At 42.1% G+C, this 20886-nt stretch overlaps 1 protein-coding gene and 1 non-coding gene across 5 annotated transcripts; one reads left to right on the top strand and one right to left on the bottom strand.

Moving 5' to 3' along the window:
• Positions 1 to 2241: 2241 nt before the first annotated feature.
• Positions 2242 to 2315, bottom strand: trnai-aau. Its single transcript has one exon. It is a non-coding gene; the product is annotated as a tRNA-Ile (tRNA).
• Positions 2316 to 2558: 243 nt separating this feature from the next.
• LOC124055619 (N-chimaerin) lies at positions 2559 to 19244 on the top strand. Of its 4 annotated transcripts, none has more exons than XM_046382575.1 (15): positions 2559 to 2661; positions 2996 to 3097; positions 5241 to 5279; positions 5386 to 5441; positions 8011 to 8042; positions 8163 to 8276; positions 9358 to 9484; positions 9748 to 9909; positions 13363 to 13440; positions 14139 to 14223; positions 14764 to 14937; positions 15540 to 15617; positions 15790 to 15927; positions 16236 to 16341; positions 16467 to 19243. In XM_046382575.1, exons 2-15 carry the CDS (start codon positions 3079 to 3081, stop codon positions 16636 to 16638), a joined length of 1380 nt encoding a protein of 459 aa, XP_046238531.1. In that variant the 5' UTR covers positions 2559 to 2661; positions 2996 to 3078; the 3' UTR covers positions 16639 to 19243. The 4 variants fall into 4 exon arrangements, with proteins under 4 accessions (XP_046238531.1, XP_046238533.1, XP_046238532.1 ...); XM_046382577.1 differs by lacking the exon at positions 2559 to 2661 and adding an exon at positions 2683 to 2835; XM_046382576.1 differs by lacking the exon at positions 2559 to 2661 and adding an exon at positions 2686 to 2859.
• The last annotated feature ends 1642 nt before the right edge of the window (positions 19245 to 20886 follow it).

Genomic DNA, 20886 nt, shown 5'->3' with positions numbered 1-20886 from the left:
CTTTTTAAATTTACTTTTTAATTGACTGCAAAAATGATGCAGTGTTGCAGATTAAACCACTGTGTATAAAGTGTATAAATTTACAGTGTATAAAATAGTTCAAATTAGCTTTACTTGGATCATCTACTGTAAATATTGCTATACAGTAACATAACATTCCAATAAAATATTAGATTAAAATGCTGTCTAACTACACATTTATGAGTACTTTACCTACTTTACTTCCCTGCTTTTGAAAGTATCAGAATTTTAAGAATGTTGTTGAGAAACTTTACACAGATGTTGAGATTTTCTGTTTAAATTTTCACATTTTCTTGAAAGTGTTGCCGTGTTTAGTAAAGAAGGAGTATTATATTGAACAACACACGAGATGTGTGGAAAGGTCTGAAGACCGAGTGGAGCCAGAGGGACAGCTGAAGGCAACCAGCACTGGGCAAGTGAATTAAACCTGCTTTTCCAACAGGCTTAATTCCAACCCCACCCCCTCTGCCACCCCTCCTCTCCCCTCTTCACACATCTCCAGACCAGCAAACTCTACCACCATCACCCGACCATCACTGTCTTCTACTTCACCTCCCATCACCCCCCTGTCTTCACACCACTTCACACCAGCCCCCCTCTTCCACTATCAGCACCCCCATCCCCTACTGTCCACCCTTTTCGCCTCCCCACCCCCCGTCCCTCACCCCTCTCCTTAACATCAGACCAGGTGAGGAGAGAACTGAGGTGGCTGAAGAGCAGGAAAGCTGCAGGACCAGACAGGATCAGCCCCAGATCTCAGATCCCTACCACCTCACACCAGCTCTGTGAGGTGGTCATGTACATCTTCAACCTGAACCTTAGTCTGGAGAGGGGCCCTGTCCTGTGGAAGACCTCCTGTGTGGTTCCAGCTCCTAAGACTGCACACCCCAAGGAGCCAAACCACTACAGGCCTGTCGCCTTGACCTCCCACCTGATGAAGACCATGGAGAGGCTCATCAGCAGCTACCTTGATGGACACGCTGCAGTTTGCCTATAGGCCAAACATCGGGGTGGATGACACTGTCATCTACCTGCTGCACCAGGTGCTGACTCACCTGGAGAGTGCAGGGAGTGCAGTGAGAATCATGTTTTTTGACTTCTCCAAACGCACTGAGAATCAGAATCAGCTCAATCAAGTATTTCCAGGAAGAAAAGAAAAATAAAACAAAATATAAATATATGTACATGTAGTGCAAACAGTGCGATGGTTCCTGCAATGGCAAGTGGATTACAGGGAGATGGGGGAGACAGTCTGGTAGTCTTGGCATACAGAGCTCTGTAACGCCTACCAGAGGGAAGCAGATCAAACTGTTTGTGTGCAGGGTGTGAGGGGTCTGCAGTGATGCTTCCTGCCCGTTTTTTGACCCTGGACTGGTATAAGTCCTGAATGGAGGCCAGGTTGGCCCTGCAGGTGATTTTTTCTGCAGATCTGATTAACCTTTGCAGCCCTGTCGTGTTCCTGTCCTGTTTGGTGACCGATCCAAACCAGACAGTGATCGAAGTGCAGAGAACAGACTGGACGATGGGGGTGTAAAAGATGGTCAGCAGCTCCTGAGGCAGGTTGAACTTCTTCAGCTGTCGCAGAAAGTACAACCTCTGCTGGGCCTTTTTCCTGTTGAGGTCTATGTGGGACTCTGTGGGAAGGAGTCCACAGTAGACACTGTGCTGTTGAGAATGGTGAGGGGAGGTGAGGGGAGGTGAGGTGGGTGGGTTCTTTCTAAAGTCCACTGTCATCTCCACAGTCTTGAACGGGTTTAGCTCCAGGTTGTTCAGACCACACCAGAGGACCAGCTGGTCGATTTCACGAGAGAGAGGAGGATGTTAGCCAAGCTGACGTCCATCATGGACAACACCTCTCACCCTCTGCATCAGACAGTGGAGGCTCTGAGCAGCTCCTTAAGCGCCAGACTGCTACACCCTCAATGGAGGAAGGTGTGCTACCGCAGGTCCTTCATTCCCACTGCTGTTAGACTATATAGTTCAATGGTCTAGTCCTCTTTTCCTCCCTCATGAGGACTTGTATATAGCTGTATACTGTACTGTGGTTACTGTACTTGTAAATTGTTAATTTATTACCTCTATATTTTTTTGTAATTGTTTTTGCACACTTTTTGTTCACAAGAACAGAAAAAGAGAACAAAAAAAGTTATCTTATCTTTCCTTACTTCCATAGTGTTATCCTTTGATAAGGCAAAGCGAAGGAAGAAGAAAAGGAAGCTGTGGCCCGTACGGGGATCGAACCCGCGACCTTGGCGTTATTAGCACCACGCTCTAACCAACTGAGCTAACCGGCCGTACTGGCGCCACAAGGTACTTCTGTATTTAATTGAAGTAGTGCCATTTCATGACTACCTCATGCAGATCGATGTTTGTGTCCATCATTAAAATGTCCAGTTAGCTAGATGGATAACTAGCCTGGAACTATGTTCAAACCCAGTTCACTTTGAAAATATTAGGTTTACAAAGTGTACACACTGAAATACAAGGTAAGTTAATTATTTTGTACTAAATACTAACGACGTCTTTATTAGTCGTATAGTAGCATCAGCAAGGTCCGTTGCCATAGTTACCCTGGAGAGAGGGCGAGACTGCTCACGTGACCCAACAAGATGGCGACCACAATGTAGAATGGATGTGAATGTGAGTATTATTAGCTAACCGTTAGATTATTAAACCATGCATTAGTAAGCATCATTCTCAGCCGCCCTCGGTGCATTTTGAGCGTGTTGCGAACCATTTTATTTGTTTTCAGTGTGATATCAAAAGAAACATCAGCGATTTGCGTTTTCTCCTCGGTTCAGCCCACCAACTAAAGTAACGCTGACCGAATCCGCTAACGTTAGCTCTCTTATAATCTGAGCTTCATCATGTATTGTTTGTCGTTACTCTGCTGTTTTCACTTTAGCCAGGGTGGCTCACCACAGTCAGCGGCTGGACGGCTCTCATCTTATTCTTTTTGTGTGCTCTCTTTCAGGATTTAAAGTAAGTGGGTCCGTTTTGCTGGGAAATTTGGATCTGCTGCTTAATTGTTCATCTTCATCATATCACAGAATCAAGATGGCCCTAAATGTCTTTGGTAAGCAGCACCACGCCTCAGATTTCGGCCTTTTTGTTCACATCTGAGTGTTTTAATGGTTTGTTTGCGTGTGTGTTTCTCTTGGTTGTGGCTGCTGCACTGATACACTGGTCACTCATAGTTTTACTATGATAATATTTCTGTAATGTACTTTGTTTAAACTGAGAGAGGCCACTGCTGCATTTAAATTGCCATTTTGTGCTGCTGATTTCTCCCCAAAATTTTTGAGACAAACATTGCACTTCTTACTCCAGAGTATTTATTCAACAATTACAGTCACCGTTTACTTTGCAGATGAAGGCTTTACATACAAATTTTATGGTCAGTTTACAAAACGATGCATTTTTAAGGGTTAAACTATCCCACAGCGTATAAAACAGCGACATGTTTCAACATGAGAATGCTACTTACACTGTAATTAATTTCATAATATAAAACAATGTAGACAATGACAGGGTATCTTCTCCTACATAATGAGTACTTTTACTACTGAGCTACTTTTACTTTCAGCATGGTTTGCTGAAAATATACTTTTGGTTGTTAATTTACTTTTATTTTATGCAGGACCTACTTTTAATGGAGCAGGACTTCCTGCTTCCTGTTGAATGGCACTAAATTATTGTGCCAAAAAAATTGATTTTGCTAAGCTTTTATGTTAAACATTAATCTACGCGCAGCAAGTGTCGTACACATTGTGGTGGGGGAAAATAAGCACAGTATATCTCTTTAAAATGTATTGGGGCAACAGTATAAAACCTCACAAAAACAGAAACACTCAACTAAAGCACCAGTGCATCACAGTTGTCTTTGCAGTATTTCAGTCAAAGCACACTGGGTTTCATTTCTTTCCACACCCGTTGCAGGCAGTGAGAGTTGTCAACAGCCTGTATGTTATGTCTGGTTTCTTTTTGAATGTGTCTTTCTGTTGCCTTGAGAAAGAGGGTGAGACATTTGCCCGGGGAGGATTGGGAGTTATTTTGAAGACAGGATACCAGGACGACAAGTGTTGAATAGATAAGACTTGCAGACTGAACTCAGAGTACACAGAGGCAGGAAACAGGCTGTTAGTTTTCCCCATGCAGAGAAGATGGAAGACCGCATATGCCTAAATTTGCAAGATGCGAAGGACACAGAGTCTTAAGATGCATATTAATTTCCATTGTCAAAAGCGATGTATTTCCTCTTGACCATAAGTGGAGTTTTGAAACAGAGCTGTTCTCTTTTGCTGATTCTAGGATTAGGTGGAAATAGAGACCTGCAGCACTGGTGTGAATTTAGGCAGTTCCTTCACACTCTGAGCCACAGTGAGGCTTGAAATAAAGAGTTTAGATAAAAATATAGAATTTAAAGCTGGAAGGACTTCAGAGTAATCACAGTGTGGGATTTTAAGTGAAGATGATCAGTAGCTGTTGCAGAGTTCAGCCAAACTCCAACTGAGTGCTTGGGGCTGAATAATATTCAGAGTCATGCTTATTTTAATATTCCTGTCAGTGTTAGTCAGTTGAACAAGCAACGAGGCAACGCTGCTCCAATGCTGATATCATCAACAATTAAATTTAGCAGGTTCAAAAAAAAGCAAAGCAAAAGCAAAGGCTTAAGAAAGATGACGATCATAGTGAGAGCTAGCGTACAATACATTTCTGCAAAGTAATATAAATGAATGTTTCATGCTTTTTTGTGCTTCACAGAGTAGATGTATTCATTAAGTGATCAATTATACTACTAGGTTTCCATTGTGGAAAAAACATCATCTATCAGTTTGACATCGTGGAAAATAAAGTAGCTGAAAGCCTTATCTTCACATGTCATGCTGTCATTTCAGCTGCAAGCCTGTTAATTAAAATTTCCTTCTGCAGTTTCAGTGTAAAGTTGTGATGTTCACGTAATTCCTCCAAAATCTTGGTGCTCTTAGCCATTTGTGCATTAAGCTCCCCCTGAATTCTCAGGCAGTCTGTGTTTGAAATAAGAAGGAAGATGAAATGAAATGAGAGATTCCGTTGGTGGGACATGACAAAATTGAGACATAAAAACCAGCGCTGATCATAATTATAATGTGTCCACTAGAGGGCACTGTAACACAGCAAATCGAGTTTCTGTAACTCAGGATGTGGTTATTGAGGTATTGCACTTTTTCTGTCCCCAGATCATGATGAATACAGACCACCGGTGTGGAAGTCTTACTGTAAGTAATCCTGGAATGGTTTTACATTCAAATGAGCTTTCTTATGTTCTTTTTCTTGGTCTCAGCTGCTTTTTGCTCATGGTTTGTTGTGTGTGTTCTGGCACAGTGTACCAGCTCCAGCAGGAGGCACCTCACCCACGCAGACTCACCTGCACCTGCGAGGTGAGGACACACTCCCCAGTAGTCAAACAACAAGTTCAATTAGTCTGTCATGTCTTGTCCTATTCTCGTGAAATACAGTTTTAATTCACCTTGTGATATTAACATGAAATAGCACGAATAAATCAACTGTGTATACATGAGACATGGACAGCCTTTTCACTGCATCACTGAACAGGCAGAAAAATCAATATTGTTCTATTAAAACAAGCCTAATTTTCCCAAAGAGGCTGCAGATAGTCATAACAATAGATTAGGTTTTAAGCAAATGCTGTGACAGCACAGTCAACTTGATTAAACCATGTCCATCAGTCCATTGCACTGCAGGGAGGATAACAGGCCGAAGAGACATTTTAACTGGCTGTACAATGGTGGTCCTCCAATCCTTTTTCTTAGAAGAAGGGAGGGAGCCCTGTTAGTGATATTTGGACAATGATTTAAGCAATATTTGGTGACGTTAACTGAGCACACATCAAAGTGGGTAGATGTGTTGGCATTTTTTTTTTCAATCAAAACAACATGAATTGAAGCATCTGGGTGGGGAGATTTGGGGGAATCCAAGTGGGATTAAAAAAATGATGGACTGTGCTGTGGCTGTGTGTGTGTTGATCTCTAAAAACAGTCCTCTCAGGGCCTGGTGGATGCAAAGCAGGATGAATGTGTGGAGCTAAACGAACGGTTGTTGGCTTTGATGCCCTGGCCTGATCAGGTAGTCGGTGCTGACCCAGTTATAATCGGTAGACAGACGGGGTGGAAGAGCCCCTGCTGTTACTGGCAGCGCCGTGTTGTCTGCTGGGAGTTCAGCCATATGTGTGTTAATGATGCACCAATAAGCACTTATTTTTGTCTGGTACTTTTTTGATTTGTGCCACGTTGATGACACATCAATGAGGGGGAACTGTCCTTTAGCTGCAGGCCCTCCAGTCACAGCATTTTTTTGAGTGAAAAGTTGTTTTTTTTCAGTAAAGCAATGCACTCATATACAGACATAGTAAGGAATAATTATTGACTTTATTGATTTATCAACTAAAATTGCCCAACACCCACTTTCTCCAGCTTATTATATGCAAGCTTTTGATGCTTTTCTCTCTTTCATGTCCTTGTAAATGAAATACATTTGGGATTAGACTGTTGGTGAGACAAAATGAGCAATGCAAAGATGTTCACTTGGGCTGTGGCAAATTATACAGCCATTTTTAACTCTTCTTTGACAGAACTGATTTTATTTGGAAATGACCTCCTAAACTGAAAGCTAAACCCGCTCTACATTGTAGCCATCAGTTCATCCACGAGGTATAAATGTTGTTCAAGATTTGGGACTAAACTTCATGTAAAACATCTCTGTCAGTGCAATATGTTTCAATTTGTCCATAACTGTGAGTAAAAATAGCTTTGCTTTTGTCTTCTGTAAGCTGACATTTACCTCCCACTGACTGCTGAATGATCCGTCAAAGACATAAATCTTTGTAGCTGATGAGCTGTTAAGTGAAAAACTCTCTATGGAGCTCTTTATTCATGCTTTATTAAAGCACAAATTCAGAGCAAGCTGACAGCCCTGGCAGTAGTTTGGGTGCCAAATGCAAGACGTGAAAAAGCCTACAGGTTGCGTATTTAACTCTCTACACAATTGTTCCATGCTGTGCCAGGTAAACATTTCACCCAGCACAAGTTTATTTCATCATTTCATCCCAAGCACACTGTTTATGCAAAACGTCTGAACAGCTTATTCCCTCCAGCTCGGCTCTCAGTAATGTGCAGTCGAGGATGCCTTTTGAGCATTAGTAATGGGTATTAGTCTGTCCGCTCCATGCATGGCTGACTGACAGGCCTCGGAGCAGCTTTGGTGGGAGTCCAGAGGTGCGCATGCATGGCAGATAAGACAGGACTGGACTACATCCACCATCATGAGTGGGTCTCTGCCAACCTAACTTTTGACTCCTTTAGCATCTCAACTGTGTTGTATTGTTCTGTACATTGGAGACTTTCACTTGAAGAGTGAATGAAATGGCAGGAGTTTGGCTTCTGCTCTTTTGACTGTATATAAGTCTGTATATGGACCGTTTACTTCTTTAAATCTACTCTTGTGTATTCTCAAGGTAAGGTTTGTCTACATTTTCTGTCTTAATTCCTGAAATGTATATTGAGTGCACATGTCCCCTCGTTTTCTCTGGTCCCGTGTCTTTCATACACACAGCTAACAGGACATGCATATTAACATTCAGCACTGCTGGTCGGGTCTTTGTTGATTTATTGGCGCGACAGCAGTTTTGTTGAGAACAACAGAACGCTCAGCTTTTTATCTGACTCGTGCAACATTCTCGACTCCCACGCACCCACGAACTCGCATGTAGCAAAATTTGGGAAAATATTTAACAAGAGCACAGTGTGTGTTCAGTTGTGCAGCCAGTGGCATTTCATCAAAAGTTACTCGTCAACATATAAGTTGGCATGGAAAACTATCTTCAATCTGTAGTTTGTCTGCTTCTTATCGCACAGGAGTGTCTGCCGTCTGCCCTGTGTAGCCTGCCTGTACTAGTATTTTACAAATTATATATTTTTCTTTTTCCTGCAGGTGGACAACAGACCTAAATACTATGGAAGAGAGTGAGTTGGCCTTCTCTTTATTCAGCGTTTGTGCTCTCAATTCCTGTGTGATGATGTGGAAGCTGATTGGTTACTTGTGTGACATAAGTAATATTGACCTTCTGCTGCTTTTACATCCAGGTTCCACGGGATGATCTCAAGAGAAGAGGCCGACCAGTTACTGAGTCAGGCCGAAGGCAGCTACCTTATTAGAGAGAGTCAGAGACAGCCGGGCACATACACACTGGCTCTAAGGTACGTTGGCTTGTGTTATGCTTCTCCACTTCCTGTGGATCACCTGAGACCTTGTACTTGTTCGACCTCCAGCACCGATCCCTGCATGTAATTGTGTGACAAGGCAAGAAGCTGTGAGTGCTGTCTGATCGCGTGTTGTCACACCCCGGGTGCCTTGAGGTGCGGGGGTTTTAAAGGCAGGAGGTGAGCTGTAAGCTGCTCAGAGGCGCTCATCTCTAAGCTCACATGGCTCCGCGTGGCGTCTTCCAGAGGGCCTTTCTTCATGAGGAGGGGTCAGAGTAGAGAAGTGAGAAAAGCAGTGTGTGCCGTCTCCCTAACCAGGCTAACAAATGTTCATTGGCTGAAGTACTCAAATTATTCTTGTCTATCGTCTGATCTGAGCACCACCCAGCTGCCCACTTAGCCCGGTTAGCTTCTAAGCATCAGTCATCAGAGTAGGTGTCACACTTTTAAATGGGTGCATGGCATAATTTGAAGTAGGTTTTGGGTCAGTTTGCTCTATTCATAGTCATGTCGCTCTTCCACCTGCACAAGTTTCTCTCGCTGTGGTTATAATTACCTTCCATAAATACCCGCTTCATAAACTAATGTTCCTCTCTGGGTTTGCAGAAAAGGAAAGGTTGGATTTTGGGTTAATGATGTAGCGGTGCTGCTTTTTCTCGCAGCGCTTCCATTGTGATCCACTGAGGAGCAGATAATGTGTTGGCCCAGTTCAAGGTCTGTCTGTCAGAGCTCTGGCACTTCGAGTTTGTGCCATTTTTTTTGACTAAGTGTTATCTTATTAAAGAGCTTCATGATATTAGTTTATAAAGACAGAAAATAGAAGGAGAATTTTGTTATGAGGCTCCTTAGTTGTATTTTTGCAATGAAGCACTCCTTTTTCGTGCCACTCAGTCTCATCACCACGTGTCTGTGCTAGAAAACCAGCCACTATTTGAGTCTGTTGTGTCATGTGCTTTTGAATGCATGAGCTGCAGTGACTGGTGGATGAGCAGAATCCCAGAGTTTGAATAAACATTTAGGACTCAAGTCTGTTGCTAGATTATCGCAAAGCTAAAGCTTCCTCCTCCCTTCCCTCAAGGTTTGGGAACCAAACGAGAAACTTCCGTCTCTACCATGACGGGAAGCACTTTGTTGGAGAGAAGAGGTTTGAGTCCATCCACGACCTGGTCACAGACGGCCTCATCACACTCTACATTGAGACAAAGGTGTGTGTGGGTTCGTCCGTCCTCCACTGTGTCCCTCTTAACTGTCCTTTACTGTACTGTAATATTGAGAAGTAATTCATCTTTTTGTTGTTATTTGCATAAAAACAGTAGGTAGTTACGTTTTGGCATAATCCACAATAGGAAAATACAAACTGTTCTAAGATGAAGAATATTGTTGTAAGATTGAGTTTAAGGTGAGTGGGAAGCATTGCAAATGTCACAGTTGAACCTGCCATATTTACTGTAACCTTCTGATCTGTCAGGCAGCAGAGTACATCGCGAAGATGACAATAAACCCCATCTATGAGCATGTGGGCTACACCACCCTGAACCAGGAGCCCACTCTGAAAAAACATCTACCGTTCAGCCCAGAGGCCCTGGATGGACCCGCTCCCGCCAAAGACAACCGTAATGCAGAGGAGAGGGTGAGGACAAACGCAAGTGCATGAATGTTGTGTCCACTCGATGAAGGGACTTGGCAAAGGGGTTGTTTTGGTTGATCTGAAATACCTAATACCAATCAGTGTCTTCAAAACTTCTCTGTCAGGAATGTGGATTTTTAAAGTAGAAACTGTGTTGGAACTCAGACCAAAAAATGTTTCTGGCAAAGTGACCTGAAGGCTTAGGTCGTTTTTTGGTGTGGGATTGGTTAGAATGAGAAGTGGAGCACAGCCTACACATCAAGCAATGTTTCCTTCAGGAAGCCGCAGTCTGAAATGAGCCCTAACAATGAACAGTTCTCAGACAAATTCAGTCTTTCATCAGATCTCTTTTGCTAATTTCCTTTGCGTGTTTTGAAATACCATAACATGGTGAGTATTTAGTCAGTGAAATGTAAAAAGATCAGTAATTAATACAGAAATTGACAGTGGAAAATTTGTAGGAACACTGAGATGAGCCCTTGTTTTTGGGATGGAAAGATCCAGAGATGGAATGAGTGGAGTGGTGAATAAGTTTGGGTTGCGTTTGCATTTTTAAAATATATGCGCATTAATGCATAGGACATGGATAAGAAGTGTTATCAAGTTGCTGTGTGTTCAGTTCAGTACTGATGGAAGAGTTGAGGAACTTGGTGAAAGGAGGAGGTGGAGGAGGATGGATGGATGGATGCAGAGGAGAGATGGCCTCCAGCCAAGGGCTCTGCAGTAAAATTACATAACAGCAGTTTGCCTGCAGAAACCTGCTATCTCCCAGAAACTGCACACCAAGAATTCACAGTTGACTTTGCGGTTGGATAATTAGTTTCTGTTCAGCTGTCAGACGATCAGTTTGTCTTCTGTGTTCAGTCTTGAACCCAGACGACTGAGAGGAAGTGTACCTGACAGGTTGAGCAGCTGAGATGCAGATCCATTCATACAGCTGCTGCTAAGCCTTCAGACTCACACACACTCACACAGAGACGGAAGTGTAATACAGTGCAGCTAAAACACACACCGACAGGCTCATAACAAAGTAGTGTGTGCAATGCGTTTAGCTGCTACACCAACACTGAGCCTCCAGAGGCCTAGCATGACCTGCAGTGCATGACCACCACTGCACCTCATACATCACTGTCTGTGTGTGTGTGTGTGTGTGTGTGTGTGTGTGTGTGTGTGTAATGGGGTTGGTCCCGTGTACGTGTGTGCTTTTCATAATTGGCTGGATTTGCAGACAAAGCAGTACAGCTGTGACATTGAGACCAGAGGTGGCTCTCTGCAGGGAAGACAGACCAACACATATTTCATCCGTTCATTCCGCTTATCACCTGCTATTGTGGGTTAAATGCGTTTTTACGACCCCCGTGAGGGCCGTAAAGACACGGTTCTGGTGATGAGTTTTTAAATTTTAATTTTTAAGGCCTTGTTTTGGGAGTGAGTTCAGTGGACGGTGACAGGAATGATTGCGGCGAGAGGAGAAGGCTTCGATCTGACAGAAAATCCATAAATAAATCCACAAACTTAGAAAAAATGTGCATGTTGGGAGACTTGCAAAGCGTACCCGGCTTTTGTTCCTCATTCCTTTCACTGTTGTTTTTTTCTTTCTTTGTATGTCTACAGTCGAGGTGCTCTTTTGTTCAACACCCTCCACTCTGCCATCCCCATGCAACGAGAACACTCATTAAAAATCCATAACCAGTCATACATATTCACTGTGTTGTATATATAAGTTGAGGATTAGTGATTTTAATATGAGGTTGTATTTTTTATAAATATCTTTTACTTCTTTGTCGCAGAACAAGATTTCTCGTATCTTAATGTAAAATATCTAACTTAAAAAAGATCAAAACCCGTAGTTGGAAGCTTTTAGTCTCTCACAGAGTAGCAGGATTAACTGCAGTTCTGCTGCTTGTTTGGTGTCGGGTGTATCAGCGCAAAAATGTCAAAGAAGTCAAGTCCAAACATCCTCCCACCAGAGGCGGCACTCAGCCCGAAAGCTCTGAAATGGCACTTAAGTGAAATGTAGCCTGAAACTGTTCTTTTATAATTTTACTTGCATGAGCTAAGATGATGGACGAGCAGGGCTTTTATTTCCAGAGCCGTATAAGGACATGGGGATGTGTCTGTTCTGTTCAAATTTCAGGCAAGAAACACACTTAAGCCGGACAATAGCACCATTGTTTGCAGTCATCAGAGAAATTGGGAAACATCTGAGGGAAAACTGATCGATATTACCGGACAAAATGACAGAAGAAGTAGAGAGAGAGAGAGAGAGAAGCGAAACAAAGAGGGACAAAAAGTGTGAACGAAAGAATGAAATAAGAGCTTGTTTCTCAGCTCATTCTTTCTCTCCCTCCCCTCTTTCCTCTGTCTCTCCTGGGACAATTGAGGTGGCAGATTTGGTGACGAACAACAGGAATCGCTGTCTTCTGATTGGCTCACTCTCCTTTCAGTGCGACCTGTTAAATTCATCCATTGCTGCACCGTAGCTCAGCATCCCCCTCCTCTTTTTTCTCTCCCCCCCCTCTCTCTCTCTCTCACTCTCTCTCTCTCTCTCTCTCTCTCTCTGCCCTCACCACCTCCCTCCTGCGCTGATATTGCCTGGCGAGTGTGTTGAGGGAAAGCGGATTAACACACACACGCAGTGAGCCATGTGGACTCGAGCGCTCACCTACACGAGACCAGGAGACAGGAACGCTCATTCTGCTGCATCAGTCCGGTTTGAAGGATTTTAGAGGAATTCCAAGGAGGGAAGATTTACTGAATCATATTAAGTGAACTTTTTAACACAATTTTTTATTTTCTACATCCCAAGACAGGTTTTTGTTGCCTGGCTGGCTTTGTTTTTTTGTTATGAACTGGAATTGCACCATGCAGCCAGCATCAATATGCAGAGCTGATGTGATTGGCTGATCTTTGTGGTGCTAAGACGGCACGATTGGTCCCGCGTTGGCCCCTCGATTTGGGATGTTGTTGTCGGATGAAGCTTTGAATTGATTTGAGATTCTAATTGTTGCTGCTTTCAACTTATTTATGTTGTTGATTACTCTGAGCTATTTTTGAGTTTTTCCTTTTTTTGTTTCAATGTGATTGGCTTACTGTATTTATTCATGGGATTCCCATTTTGGTCTCAGGGCCAGTGTTTGATTTAAACCTACAGTGTGTCACACCAAAACTACAGGGCCCGCAATGCCGAGCCGAGAGTCGTACATCGTTAAAAGAGGTAAAAAGCAGTCACGCAGACGGGCCGAGAAACAAACACCTCAGAAGGGCTCTTTGTTTACCGCAGCTCTCAGTTTGAATGTCAGTGCTGGTTCAATTCCCTCCCTGCCACTCTCTGGCAGCACCTCAGACCCCAGCGTGGGCTCGGGAACTCGCCTCAGCCGGGCACCAGCCCCCCCCAAACCCGCCTCCCCTGCTTCCACCTTCTGGCAACCAATCAGATCTTTTGCCCTTTCGCAGCTCACGTCACTGGTGCGGCGGGCCACCCTGAGAGAGAGTGACTTGGTGCCCAAGTACGAGAAGGTCCACAACTTCAAGGTGAGAGCCGCTCCTTTGCTTCTACATTCTGTGCTCTGTGTGTGTGCGTGTGTGTGTGTGTGTGTGTGTGTGTGTGTGTGTGCGTGCGTGCGTGCGTGCGTGCGTGCGCCTTCAGTGATGCCAGAATCGCTGATTCAGCTCATGGGGTCTTATTCAAATTCACCTCTGAGGGAACGGAGTGTTAGAATACACACATATGCACACACACACACACACAGAAAGAGAAGCACATATTTCTGCATTCCCATTTTAGGTTTTAAGATTCTATTTGGTACTTTAGATCCTCAGATTTCCATATGACAAGGAGCCATTAGTGAGGAGCACAAAGGTCAGGGCCACAGTGTACTGAGCTTAAGGGAAACGTGGACAAACACACACACGCACACACTCGCACACAAAGCACTGTGCTGTGATGGAGGTTATTAGCATTTCATTATATAGAGCCAATTTATGCGAGAAATGAGCAGATTAAAAAGTCTTGTCACTGTAATTTTTCTATAAATGTCCTTTCAGCCCTCCTATTGTGTCTCCGTCAGTCTTTCTTCAGTGCCTGTTCGTCTACGATAAAGATTGTTTCTTGTGTTCAATTATGACGTGACCTGGTCTGGGTTACAGAATATGAAAATGTGACGTTTAGAATTCCCTCTGGCCTTTTTAACATCAAATTTCCTCTTTTCTGTCTCTGCCTCTCCAACCAGGTTCACACTTTCAGAGGCCCCCACTGGTGTGAATATTGTGCCAACTTCATGTGGGGTCTCATCGCTCAGGGAGTCAAGTGTGCAGGTAACACATATCTTTTCTCTCACACATCAGTGTGTGGTGCACGTTTCTCAAACTTGCTCATTCTCAGTGATCTTTGATTTATCACGTATGAATATCCCTGCAAAAAATAGATTAAATTTCTGCTCCTGTTTGCCTCCTCCAATGTGCTCAACGTGTTTCGCCTCCTCTCTCTTAAACCGTGACTCGAAAACTGGGACAGCAGGCTTAAAGTTAGTCACTTTTGCTGTTGACTCATCTGCAGTGTATCATGGATTTTAAATGTTAAAAGACTCAATCTGGTGCCAAAGAACACACTGTCAGTGTGATTATTTCTGTGTGTGGGTGATGAACTGTGCCTCTGCAAAGCCTGCCTTTAAGTGCATCCAATCTGGTTATTTCACTTCGACTATCAAATCTTTCAGGACAAAATTAAATTATGCACACGTTGTTGGATGTTAACAGCAGTATAAACAGCTGATAGCATTTATGTTAATACAAACAGAACGAGATGCTTGAGAGAGTCAGGAGTCGACAAAACAGTGATGTTTTTTTCTCCATCAGACTGTGGGTTGAACGTCCATAAGCAGTGCTCCAAAGTTGTCCCGAACGACTGCCAGCCGGACCTGCGGCACGTCAAGAAGGTGTACAGCTGCGATCTGACCACTCTGGTCAAAGCCCACAATACCAAGAGACCCATGGTGGTCGACATGTGCATACAGGAACTCGAGTCAAGAGGTGAGCAAAGGAGGAAGCGAGTGTGTGCGTGAGTGTGAGTCAGTGGTTATGTAATGTTGACAAAAAAAAAGCTTGCAAGTATTGTTTACTGTAAGAGAGGGAAAGAGATAACACCCACGAGGTGGACATTTGCATGCAAGATCACAAGATTCACTGTCTCGTCCCCTTGTTTATAATCATTTGGTTTATTTCACTTAAGATGTTCCATTAGCACAAAGTGAAGAAACTGTTATAACAAGCACATTGTTGTGTGTCAACAGTCACAGTAAAATCTTTAACTTTAAAACTTTAAATAACAATATCTCATCACTGATGATTAGCCAGTTGTTTTCTTAATTAATCGAGTAATCCTTTGGTCTAAACATGTTAAAAAATATGAAAAAATAAATTAAGTGCTTTCATTGTTAAATTCATTGTCGTAGAAGACCGAAAATAAGCAAATATTCTAATTTGAAAAGTGGGAATGAGTGAATTTATTAAATATCTTCATCTGTCAGTTATCCAGAATTATAATCACTTAATTAAACTGTGTCAGCTGGAAAAGAAGAGTTTTAAATTCACTTAATAGCAGCATCTGTTCAACTCTCCTCATCCTGTCCCAGGTCTTCAGTCAGAGGGTCTGTACAGAATATCAGGCTTCAGTGAGCTGATTGAAGATGTCAAACTGGCCTTCGACAGAGGTGAGAGCTTTTTCTAATACAATTTGCCTTTTAGGATCAGCGAAATATCAACAAATAGAAAATCCATAAAGTCATAATCCTTGAGTTTTCGTTTTTCTCGTGGTGTGTGTTTACCTCGCTGAAAATATCAGACACATTATTCGGTTGTTGTGTCGACTGATTTGTTCCACAGATGGAGAGAAGGCTGATATTTCCTCAAATGCTTATGAGGACATCAACATCATCACCGGAGCCCTCAAACTCTACTTCAGAGAGCTGCCTATTCCCCTCATCACATATGATGCCTACCCACGCTTCATAGAAGCTGCAAGTAGGTCTCCACGCTTTCTCTATTTTATTACATAAGATGAAGGAATGAGTGGAAACCGAGAGAAGCTTTGCAGGTACATGGCAACAAGAAGAATTTGTGCTGCATATGCTTCAAATCAGGAAAAGGTGTGGGTGAAATGTGTTTTGTCAGGTCTTTTTCTTTACATGTTATTGTATGATAATTGATCCCATACACATGTGTTGCTAAGGCTTGGGATAGCTTATGTCTAGTGCTCCTGAAACGCTTGTCCTTTAATCTCTCTCTCTCTTGCTATTTTTGTGTGTGTGTGTGTGTGTGTGTGTGTACAGAGATTACAGACCCAGAAAAACGTCTGGAGTCTCTCCACGAGGCCTTGAAGCTGCTGCCGCCAGCTCACTTCGAGACGCTGCGATACCTCATGGCTCACCTCAAGAGGTCTGCACACACAAGACATGGTTACTTTCTTCATGATTCACTTTCTTCACCTGATCTAGATCCATTCCTTGTGTCGTGGTCAGAGGGGGCTTACACCTGACACCTTCTTTCCTTTTTCCATCCAGAGTGACCCAGCATGAGAAGGAGAACCTCATGTCCAGCGAGAATCTGGGCATCGTCTTCGGCCCAACACTGATGAGGGCCCCTGAGCTGGACGCCATGACGGCGCTCAACGACATCCGATACCAGAGACTTGTTGTGGAATCTCTCATTACCAATGAAGACGTGTTGTTCTGAGGGGTGGGCAGCGGAAAGGAGTCTTCTCGTGAGAAAAGGAAGGACAGTCAGGTTGAGAAGGTGCTTACATGCTTTGTCCTCCTGTGATAAGATGGAAGAAAAAGTGACTTTTTACAAGGAAATGAAGAAAAAACAAGCAAAATACCTGGAGTCTTGCAGTCTTGCTAACGACGCCTAAAAATACACTACCTGCTTTTGGGAGGAGTGGATGAACGATGAAGGAAACTAATCACAAAGAATGAAATAAAAATATATAATTGTGACAACTAGATGGGAGGATACAGTGACTCCATACATTTTACACGTAAGATATTAGCAAATCCTTAGTTAAACTCAAACGACAGACTTGAAGCTTCAAAAGAACATACAAAATTCGTAATGTGGCCATACAAAAATGAATTACTGGAACACTGAATAATTGGAAGGAAACTTTTCCAGCCTTATTCAATAGAAATAAACAATCAGAGAAAGGAAAACTTTATAGTAGCATTGCATCAACACTATGTAGGGAAAACACTGTGTGATCCATCTGTGTCTTCATATCTTCTTTCTTAAAAGGAGGCCTTGACAGTTTTTGTTTGTCAGACAAATTTTTGGTTTCACTGTTGGGCGAGTGGTCAACTACTTGGGTTAACATGGTTCACATTTAGCGCAGAATCCAAATGATACTGCCAGCCGCAAGCTTATGAACATGTGTCACCCAGTGGTCACAAATGGTTTCAGTGAAAAAGGCAGTAATGCTTCTGTTTAAGCCAATGTAGTGACCGATGTCCTCGTCAAATTCTGGAGGTAAGAAATTACTTTGTTTTCTGTCTGTCAAGGAATTCCTTTGATCCTCCTCCAGAGAAGAAGAAGCACTGACTTCATAACAGTAGACAGCTGGATGAATGAATGAATGAATGAATGAATGAATGAATGGATAAATGAATAAAGTGAATCACTCGTCTGTAACACGTCCTCATTCCTCTGAATGGAACTGAAGTGACTTGGACCTATTCTGTTTTCATTCCTCTTTTAAGACTCTTTACTCTACAGCTCCCTCTTCTGTTCCACCGACTGAAAAGTAATTACACAGTAACACACTATGTAGTTTTTTGATCAATGCCTACTTTAATCTTTTTTCATGTCATATTACTATTAAGATTTTGTTAAAGCGATGCTTTTGTTCCGGTTTTATTGCTATATGATTACATCCAGTAATGGAGCTGATGGAGCTGTAAATTAAATGGTTCAGCATCTTTCTCTCACTTCTTCACCCGCTGGCTTATGACACCTCAAACTTAGTGTCACTTGGAGGGATGATTTGGTAACATTTCTGCAGTTAATATGAAAGTATATCATTTCATACATCATCCCAAAGGCAGATGGTGAAGAGAGGGACACATCATAGGTGACTAGATGCATAAATATGTGAAGCAGTGCTTTATTTTGCTTTGCTTTGTTGTTTGTATAAAGCAGTATTGTAATTAAGCAGTATTAACAGGCAGATTTTTGTGCTCAGAATGCTAAATGAAATTTGCAGTCACATGCCTGGTCAACTTAATTGGCATGAGTGGGATAATTCAGGCCGTGCCAGATTATTTGAAATTTTAACATTCCAAAAGTTAAAGCAAAAACAATCTCCATAAAAATAAATTGCTTCCCTATTCTGAGATGCTGGTTGACAATGAGGCCACATTGTGATTCCTCAGAGATGTTTGGAAAGATGATACATCTTCTGTCATGTCAGTTTTGGTTACTGATTGACTATACCCAGTTGCCACTAATTCTTTTCTCTGTGAAAATGTCAGAAAAAGTAAAGGCCGTTTTATTATTTCTTACTTTTTTGACTGGTTTTCCTCTCAGACTTCTGAAAAAAGTGAGATTTTACCAAAATGCACGTTATTGTAATCAGAAGCTAGATGTGTTTCTTTGCATATTGGCAGGTTTATTGTCATGTTTGGACCAGGCTCTGATGTGATATGAGCAGTATTAATTGCGGCGCAATGTTGCCAATCCTCTGTGATATGAAGGAGTGTATTTGTCATGATTTTTCTTTTCTAACTAGTGCCATTTGAAAAAGGGTGGATGCCTTCTGCATGTACCCCCAGATCAGCTAACACTCACTAAACCCCCTTTTTCTTATTAATTATTAATTTCTACCCCCATTTCTGTCGGGGGGGGGACACTGATTACCTTTACCTCGTGCGCTTCATTTTTGCAAAGCAATGATGACCCACCTTTTCAAAGAGCAGAGACAGAGTTAGGGCTGTACATAAATCAAGCACCACCCATGCTGTGTCGATTGTGACACAAAGTGGATGTACCATGAAAGTAACATCAGCATTTTTCTAACATCATGATTATGTTTAGTTCTTTATTTAAACTGTTTTGTCGACTTTCTGTTGTTATTCCCCCCTGTTGATCTAACCGTATACTAACTACCTTCAGATTAACCCGATGACAACTTGTGAGCCTTCAGTGATCTGTGACACTAGCTTTTTTTTAGCATCATGAAGTATCTTTTTATTATTGTCATGGCTGTAAAATATTTTCTATATGGTTTATGCATGGTGAAATTAAATTATTAAATATGGCTCTCAATTTGGCACCAGTCTGATTTTCTTTTTGAGAATGATCCTGCAGAGGATTTGTATTGACTTAGATGAAAATATACAAATTTACCAAGCAGCATGCATTGACCTGTATCTGCTGTAATCTGATAAGTCCTAAATAGTAACAAAAATAGCAAAATTGGGGAAAAGTCAGAAAACAGTTCTTGCATCATGGACCACATCCTTTCAATCTTTCATATTTGATGGGGGAAAAAAATAATGTAGCAGATTCTGGGGTGCAAAACAACGTGAAATATCGATAGATAGATATATATATTTACATTACTGTAGTGCAGAAGTGGAACTTAAATGTTTTTTTCACAAAATTATTGATTGTTGAATCAGGTTGTACTTAATGTTTTAACATTTTAACCAATTTTGTGGGCGTGTGCCTTCTTCAAGCTCAGTCTTCTTTTCATTGGCTGTTGAATTGAAGCCGCGAAACGTCTTGTCATCAAAGGCCACTTTTCCGACGGGGACGACGAATTCCGCCATTAAACGGCTGCTTTTACCGTGTATTTACCGTGTACTTATTTAGTCTCCGTAAAGTTCGCGTTTTACGGTCGCACCGAGAAGATTCTTTAGTCTGTGTAAAGTTTATGTTTTACGGTCGCATCGAGGAGATTCTTTAGTCTGAATAAAGTTAATATTTCACGGTCGCACCGAGGAGAATGAGTCGACGGTCTGGAGCCGGACCGACAGAAATAATTCATCCTCTCCTGACATGGGCGTTTTCTCGTTGGAAACAAGAAACCAACTGAGCGACGTTTTTTGGGTGAGTTTTAAACAACATTTATTAAGCATAAAGTTTTTGTGACTTGTACATTGAGATATTTCGAAATTAGCTAACGGGTGTGTCAGCTACTTTCAGTGGGATGTCGCAGCTACGCAATTTAGCCGCTAGCTTAATGGCTAAGCTGTGGGATGTAAATGTGACGAACTTATTCGAAATGTATTCAAGAAAATAAAAATGAAATTTCAAACTGTATTATTGTATTGTGTTTGTATTGCATTTGTATGTTAATTTTTATGCCTGAAAATGTTTGCCCGTTTTCTGTCCCCGAGCTAATATGAAGTGCGTCACAGTAGCAATGTAGCTACATTTATTCGTGTTCCCGCCACAAAGTCGCTTGTAGTGTACTTGTTCTTGTCGTAGTCATTTTGTGGCGTCATTTAAATTGGTTTTTTAGCACCATTTATGGCGAGATAGTCTGTATCCCATAATTTCCAAATTCAGAAATGTTTTTTCATAGTACCTTTTTTTACTGACTCTCCTTTCTTTCTATGTTTGAAGCAAATATTTTTACATGAGTAAAATTTATTTGAGAGTACTTTTGCTTGAATGTAACGTTTGATGAGTTGTTAAGTACGCAATCCAGCGGGAGTGAGAAGCTCTCTGCTTCCCTCTCATGGCTGCGTTGTAGTGGTGCAGAAAACATGATACCAGTTGTGCAGTATTTTTAATGAGGGCTTTCAAGGATTTTCTTTCATTTTGAGTTCATATTTAAGTCTCTTTTGTTGATGCTCTCAACTGATGTGAATAGATACTGTTTTGTAGGTTAATGGGTCCCTGTTAATGCGTTGCATTATGCGTTTCATAATTTGAAGCTTGTGATGTCGAGCCTTACATGGGGCGTATCTTACCCCGCAATGT

The sequence above is a fragment of the Scatophagus argus genome, chromosome 24, assembly GCF_020382885.2.
Source record: "Scatophagus argus isolate fScaArg1 chromosome 24, fScaArg1.pri, whole genome shotgun sequence".
NCBI classification, from domain to species: Eukaryota; Metazoa; Chordata; class Actinopteri; family Scatophagidae; genus Scatophagus; species Scatophagus argus.
This window is presented reverse-complemented; position numbering and strand designations above follow the sequence as displayed.

What these genes read in the sequence shown, in the direction of transcription:
- LOC124055619 (XM_046382575.1), top strand. An exon ending in AGAAGGTCCACAACTTCAAG is followed by an intron (nt 13,441 to 14,138) that starts GTGAGAGCCGCT and finishes CTCTCCAACCAG; the next exon opens with GTTCACACTTTCAGAGGCCC. An exon ending in ACGCTTCATAGAAGCTGCAA is followed by an intron (nt 15,928 to 16,235) that starts GTAGGTCTCCAC and finishes GTGTGTGTACAG; the next exon opens with AGATTACAGACCCAGAAAAA.